The sequence below is a fragment of the Drosophila busckii genome, unplaced genomic scaffold, assembly GCF_011750605.1.
Source record: "Drosophila busckii strain San Diego stock center, stock number 13000-0081.31 unplaced genomic scaffold, ASM1175060v1 Backbone_233, whole genome shotgun sequence".
Taxonomy (NCBI): Eukaryota; Metazoa; Arthropoda; class Insecta; order Diptera; family Drosophilidae; genus Drosophila; species Drosophila busckii.
The window spans coordinates 791-8,612 of NW_022872705.1; the positions used below are offsets into that span (position 1 = coordinate 791).

Genomic DNA, 7,822 nt, shown 5'->3' on the forward strand with positions numbered 1-7,822 from the left:
ACCCAACAATATCCACCTCCACAACCAATGAGTGTAGATAACATAACGGACGAAGACAATAAAAGCGTTGTAGATGAAAATGCTCAAGAGTTTTTTACCCAATAGCCTCGGATGAAAGAAAAATTTTATTAGAATTAACAATTGATGGACACAGATTTATATTTTTAGTAGACACAGGGTCCACAATCAGTATAGTAAACACAAACAGAGTAAAGGAAAACATGTATGAAATAATTGAAAAATATACAAAAACAATTAAAACTATAAACACAAAATTTGTAACCAATAATTATTTAGTTATGACTAAAGCACCGAGTGAATTTCAATATTCACCAAAAGTACGTTCAAGATGGGTGGCTTTACCCTAGATAAATCATATGATTTTCTATTGGGTATGGACTTCATCCAAAGAAACGTAAAAAATATTGATATTTCAAACAAAACAATTAAACTGTTAAATAATGTCGAAATTCCATTCATAACAAAATTCCCTGAGGAAATTAGTATACTTGAAGTAAGCGAAATAGATGACATTAATATGACAGATTTAAATTCTGAAGAACAAGAAAAGTATAAAAACAAATGAAAAAAAATTTAAAGTTTTTATGTTATACATACATTATTAAGCTTGAAAACAAACGATGAAAAAATGTTAAAGAAAATTATCCAATAAATTCAAAAATTTATAGGTGTGCCCCAAAGTTTGAAGAAGAAACAATGAATCAAATAATTGAAATGGAAAAACATGGTATAGTAAGGAAAAGCAGAAGCAAATATAGTTCACCCATATGCATGGTAAAAAAGAAAATAGATAACTCAGGAGCTCAAAAGTATAGATTATGTGTAGATTATCGCCGATTAAATATGGTAACCATCCCAGACAAATACCCATTACGCCTTATGGACGCAATCCTAGATAAACTTGGCAAAGCACAATACTTTAGTAGCCTGGACCTAGCAAAAGGCTATCATCAAATTTTAATGGCTGAAGAAGACATAGAAAAAACAGCATTTGTTTCACCATTGGGACTATATGAGTACATTAGAATGCCATATGGCCTAAAAAACGCACCAGCAACCTTTCAAAGATTAATGAATGATATCCTAAGAGAATACATAAATAAAATATGTGTAGTACATATGCAAGTGACTTTGCTATTGGCGCTGTTTTGTCACAACAAAACCAGCCAATCTCATTTGTATCAAGAACTTTAAACAAACACGAAAAACAGTATAGTGCAACTGACAAAGAATTTTTAGCCATTGTCTACGCAATAGATTATTTTAGGCACTATTTATATGGATCACAATTTAAAATCATAACTGACCATCAACCAATAAAATACTTGAACATGAAAAACAAAGGGAAAGATGTAAATGACAGACACCGAAGGTGGATTTTAAAACTCCAAGAATGATTATGACATACTTACAATACACGAAAGGAAAAGAAAATAAAGTGGCAGACTTTCTAAGTACACTACAAACATCACCACCTATAAACAAAAATAATAACAAAAATAATAATAATTTTATATCAAAGACGGAATAGTTAACAAATACAAAACACAAATTATTGTAACATATGCAGCACAAGAAAACATTATCAATAAACATGGGAAAAAAATTATAGAGATAGACCCAGCAGATAATAGACAGACAGTAATAGACAAACTAACAAAATTTGCAACAGCATATTACATTAAAGACAGAAATTGGAGAGCAAAACTACATATAATAGTAGAACAATTCACAAAATTTGGAAAACCCAAGAAAATTATTATGGACTATGAATTTAGAGCAGAACAAATATTAAATTTTTTAAAAAAAGAAGACATTGAATTACATCTAACAAAACCAAAGTCACATACAGGAAACGCAGACATAGAGAGACTTCATTCAACTTTAATTGAAGTTATTAATGGTATTAACGAAGATATGGCAATAGACACAAAAATTCAAATTGCTATAGGTGCATACAATAAAAGGTATCACACTACTATAAAATGCTCACCCAAATAATGCAAATAACGATAAAAGACCCATTAAAACTCCAAGACATAATATGCAAAAATAAAAACAAAATAATTAACAGCTTGAATGGCAAAAGAAAAAAATTACGAAGAAAAAAGACAACTGGGACCGATAAAAAATTAAAAACGTCTCAGACATAAGGAACGAGCCATTATTTAAGGTACTGTGAATTAGAAAATGTTCACCCTTGTAATATTAAAAGACCTTTAAAGCAAGAAGAAAATATATTAAAAAATATATATATATATATATTTACATATATAATAAATAAATTTAGTAATTCGCTTTTCACACTTACAGAATATTTTCTTAATCATACTTATGACACAATCAATGGTAAACGCCAGGCTACTTGTGGTGCCAATACAAGAAGCTGGATACGTACCGATATTTATTCATTCAACAGAAATTGTCAATGAAACTATTATAATCTTACATATTATTAATATTGATCAAATAACAGACATTATTAACAAAATGGAAAATAATATAGAAAGCGTTGAAATAGCCGAAACAAAATATATTTATGGACGAAATAGATTTAATCAAAGCTAAATTAAAACCAATTACCCCTTCTAGTAGAACACAAAGAGGCCTTATAAACAAAGCATGAACAGTGTATTAATGGTTTTTGGAATAATGGATAACGAAGACAGGGAAAACATAATAGAACACTTAGATATAACAGACCAATATAACCATAATAATAATAAAAAATATGAACCAACAAATCTATATCAACGAACATTTTAATAAAACTATTAGAGCACTAGCTGACGCAGTTTTACAAGACAGAAATTTAATAACAATATATACAGCAAACATTAACGAACAAAACAAACAAGAAATGGAAACACTATTATTTTATAGTATTTTATATATCAAATGCAAATCAAACAAATAATAGTTTTTCAAGGCGGGAATTAACCGCAACACAGATAGCAGAGCGGATGGAAGAGGAGGCTCTGGACCAGGGTGGTAACCTCCAATCGCGCAGGGGCAAGTACCCTCCACCCAACAGTGCCACGCCCAAGCGGGGCTCGCCTCTAGGCACAGCACTTCACGGGAGGCAGGGGTTTACACTCCAAGTGGTTGGTGGTACTACTTTCACACGGATGACGATAGGGTCGGGCGGGAGTGCGATGCATAGCAACGCACGAGCCTCAGATCAGCGGGCCAGCACCACTAGACCGAAAGCTGCGTCGAAGGGCTCAACTCTGCCGGGGCTGGGTGAGCCAGGTGGCATGGATGATCCGCAGAGGTAAAGACTGAGCGGAGCCGACAACAAATGGTAGCTAAGGTATCTCGAGCGGGGCCTAAAGCCGGAGGAGGCTCGACGCAAAGCTGAAGAGCACAAATGTAAAAATGTGCAACCAGAGGCCAAGGCGGGGGGGAGGAAACGTGTGGGCGCAAGCGTCAGCTGCATCAAACGTCGCCTCAAGATAACCCCAAGGCAGTCCCCAAAAAGCCCAAGGGTAGGGGCGAGAGTCGTACAGAGGTCGGGCAAGCACCGACTCAAAGTACGAAGAGACCGCGGGTGTCTTATGCCAGTGCCACCAAATCAGTGAAGTGCTGGCCAAGGAAGAATTGACCAGCGTAGAGACGATACTGATCAGGGAGTTGAGGAAAAGGTGGAGCACCAGCCTCAATTTCAACAGCATCAGATTCAGACCTGGTCTGATAGTAGTGGAATGCCGGACGACAATACCAGGGACTGACTGGTATCCGTCGTACCTAAGTTGGCTGCGGTAGAAGGAGTGCAGCTCAAAACCTGTATGGGGGAGCAGCTTCCGGAACTGGAGATAGTTACAGTTCACTTACCGCGGTCAGCAGGCGAAGAGGAGCAGACGTCCGTGGATCTGTTAAAGGGTCAGAACACTGACCTTCTCCCGGACACCTGGACGGTGCTCAAATGTACAGAGACAAGTGGGAGAAAGCTGGTGACCCTGGGAGTAGAGCAGCCGGCTCTACTGTTGCTCCAGCAAAAGGGTATACTCCTGAGCTACCGTTTTGGCCAGCTCCCATGTCGTCTGCACAAGAAAAAGGGCGCAGCAGCGACAGTGACACCCACAGCCGGGCCTAGCACCACAGTGGCTGTCTCCGATGTAGTCAACACGGTCGAGAGGAATGCACTAGCTGAACTCGAGGCTGAGGTTGACAACGCATCGCTGGGAGGCCTAGATCTGGAAGGGCTACTGGTGGGAGAGTCGGAGGATGGCAAATCTGAAGACGAGCAGACGCTCGTCTCAGATAGCCGAGACGATAGTCTAGCGCATTCGGAGGAGGAGCCCGTCCTTTAATAGAATGGAGAGCACCAGCGTGGCACAAGTCAACCTGCATCACGCGAAGGCAGCCTCGGCTGTCATAGCGAGGTTGACTACCAGGCTGTGCCTGGGGCTGGTGCTCATCCAAGATCATCCAAGGCAGAATCTGCAGTCTGAACGACAAGAATGTGCAGGTAATAGCAGACTGTCGCGAGACTAAATCAAAAGCTTGCATCTTGATAAATAAAAACATGAAATTCTTGTCTCTCCCAATTCTTCAGTAAAGACTTGGTAGCAGTGCAGATCACTGTCGGGCCGAGTCCGAGAAAACTGGTGGTAGCATCAGCCTACTTTCCGGGAGAAGATGCGGAGGCACCACCACCTGAGGTGCAGGCACTGGTGGACCACTGCAAGAGAAGGAAACCTGCCACTTTTGCTGGGGTGTGATGCAAACGCACACAGCACAACGTGGGGCAGCATAGACGAATAATAGCAGGGGTGAGTACCTTCTCAATTATTGTCTAGAAACAGATCTAAGCGTCTTAAACGTCGGGTCTGAACCGACGTTCGTTACCAAGAGCAGAGCAGAGGTCCTGGACCTAACGATAGTCAACAGGGGACTCTCCGGGCTTAGGAGGGCCTAGCCTTCGATAATAAGATTAGAAACCCGAGAAGAGCTGATTGGCTGGCGTTTCAGGAAATTCTCGATCTAAACTTGAAGAGACTTAGAGTGAACTCCAGAGTGGGCTCAAATAGAGTGTTAGAAAATCTAACAAATGATTTAAATGAGATAATAGCAGACGCATACCATGAGAGTTGTCCAGAGAGGACAGTGACCTCAAGAAAGGACAACCGTTGGTGGAGTCAGGAACTAGAGAGGCTGAGGAAAGAAGTTAGGAAACTGTTTAATACAGCAAAGAAAAATGATAGCAGCTGCAGTTCATTATACTACCAAGCTTACAGCTTACAATAAAGGAAATAGAAGAAGCAAGCGAGCCCACTTTCGCAAGTTCCTGCACCAATACAGAAAAGACACACAGCAGCGAGGTGTAAATATAACACTTGTTAGTGTTTACGGAGTAAGTCTTTATTGCGCAGTGTTGTCGCGACTTTCAAATTAATAACTAAAGGATACAAAATGAATAAGCTTAAGTCTATGCCCGTACAATGCAGGCAGCGCTGCAGCGCGCCGCGCCCAACATCGCTCCAACGGTCGTCTACTTTCACAAATCGCCGGACGCGCGGTGCGCAACATGATACGTCCAAGCTGCACTCTTCGCAGAACTGGCGGAGTCCAGTGGTTGGGGGCCACGTGCATCCTTACTCAGCACAAATCTAGATCGTGTTAATAAACTGCGCCCTCTTCCTCTAAAGAATCGATCGTCCATCGTCATGCGCGGAGATTGTCAATCATTTCTGAGATTTGCCTGGCGTTCCGTCGATTTGCTAAGAACCGATTGAGGCCATAAAGTCCGGCGCATATGGCGGCGATTATTAGGAGTGCTCCTAAAGATATCATTGATGCGGCTCCAATCTGGACGTTGCTCCTTATTTCGTTGATGTAGTTTAGATTTTCCTCACTCAGCCGATGGATGTATGGTAGGCTAAGAATTGCGTCGTGGCCGCTGATGTTGATTAGTGGCGACGCTGCTACCGTTGGGAAGCGGCTGTGAACTCCTTTGGGGTTCACATATCGGGTGCCATTGACCGTGGCGTAGGAGCCGAACGTGATGACGTTCGTTCCGCTTACCATTGTATCGGTACTGTTGTCGTAGGCAATGGCTGCCATGCGATCGTTTATTATCAGAATGCCATCATCGACCACAGTGACGGGGTCGAGGTGGCTTGGTTGCGACAGGCAGTGGGCTGTGCCCCCCGAATGGAGCCCCTGGGCACATGTGCTGGCCGATGACTTTCTGCAAAATGTTGCGGTTGCGGTGGTGTTGCAGCCTGTTACAGCTATCATTTGGCCGTCGCAGTCAGCTACTAGATTATTGCTGAGTTGCAATACTAAGCCGTTGTGCGCGACGGGGCCGCATATCCTGCTTATTATAGGGTACTGAATATTTAGAGTGATTATGTTATTCTTACGTTCTATTTTTATTTTAGACACTTATAGAATGTCAGTAATAGTAGTTCCTGTGATTTGGTCGGTAAACATGGAATCAAGGTCAGTGTGGTCTATGATGGCTGGGTTTATGACGTTTACCCTTTCTAAAGTTAGTGTGAGCATGAGGTTTGCCTAGTTCTATAGTCAACATCCTGTTCCTTGTTGTCAGTACCTCGAAGAGGTAACCTGTATCTGCCTGTCTTTGTTTTGAAGCCTTAAATATTTCATTAACTGTATTTGTCAACTCGTTTATCTTTTCCTGGTTTTTTGAATTTATAATAATCTGTCTATTGTTTGCAGCGACCCACTGCGTCTGCGTCAGTTTCAATTTCCCGTAAGTCGTCTGCGTCCGGTGTACCTGCCACAGCATTAAGGGCTGTCCCCAAGAATTCAAGGCTTCTTACCTTGCGGTGATGGATGTCTAAGGCAGTTATCATGTCCCTTACGTGTTCGGTGTCTATTTCTAGTAGTCTCCTTATATGGGATTGAGGAAACATGTCTGTCATCTGTATAGTCTCGTCCGTCATCTTCTTGTAGTCTGACAGGTTGGTCGTGTGTCGTAAGTATCCGCATTTGTCCCAAAGTAGAATGTCCCCATCAGCAATCGGAATATATTTCGATTGCGAATAGTTGGTGATTCGCGCCGATGTTACGGTCAAAACTAAAAGTGTCGCCAGTGGAACCCTGAAAAGGTTCGCTATTAGTAATTGTATAGGGTTTTCATCGGAGGTTGTCCTTGTGGACCACCCCCCCTTCAATAAGGACCGTTGTCCCCAGGTCTGCCTGAACTTTCTTTTCGTTGCTCAACGGTGTCAATTTATTACCCAACCTTCGATTTGTCTTTATCTGGACCCTTTCTCCTACTTCGAATACCCTATTCTGCCGTTTCTGGTTAACCCTTGCATTCTGTTTGTCCTGAGCAATCTGAATTTTCCTGCCGATATTCTGTACGCACTCCGGTGAAGCGGCGTGTAGGATATCTCTAGGTCTTTTTTCTACGACTGAGTGAATAGACGCGTTGTATTCTATCGTTGCCTGCAATATGAGGTCAACCGTGTCGGTTATACCCCTTTGGAGCTTCAGGCACCTTGCTATCTCTAGCAGTGTGCTATGTAGTGGCTCCACTTGCCCGTTTGAAGTGCTATGGAGTGGTGGTGCGTTAACTATGGCTACGCCATAATTATTCTCTAACATGGACCTGATGGTCTCGGATTTGAAGGCGGGCTCGTTGTCTCAGTATATCTGCTTTGCTTCCGGGAATATGTTCATGATAATTTGAAGTGGGGCCCCTGGTATCTTCTATGGTGCGGGATATAATTGTGAGAAAGTGTTTTTTGTCAGTCGAAAAAATGTCGATGTGCAACATTTCTCCGGTCTGTGAAGGGATTGGCGTTTTTCCGAGTTCTTGTTTCGT

At 41.8% G+C, this 7,822-nt stretch overlaps 1 protein-coding gene across 1 annotated transcript; it reads left to right on the forward strand.

The window, feature by feature from the left end:
• Window positions 1–3,809: 3,809 nt before the first annotated feature.
• LOC117134983 lies at window positions 3,810–4,334 on the forward strand. The gene has a single exon (XM_033294667.1). The coding sequence runs from the start codon at window positions 3,810–3,812 to the stop codon at window positions 4,332–4,334; it is 525 nt and encodes a 174-aa protein (XP_033150558.1).
• Window positions 4,335–7,822: the final 3,488 nt, after the last annotated feature.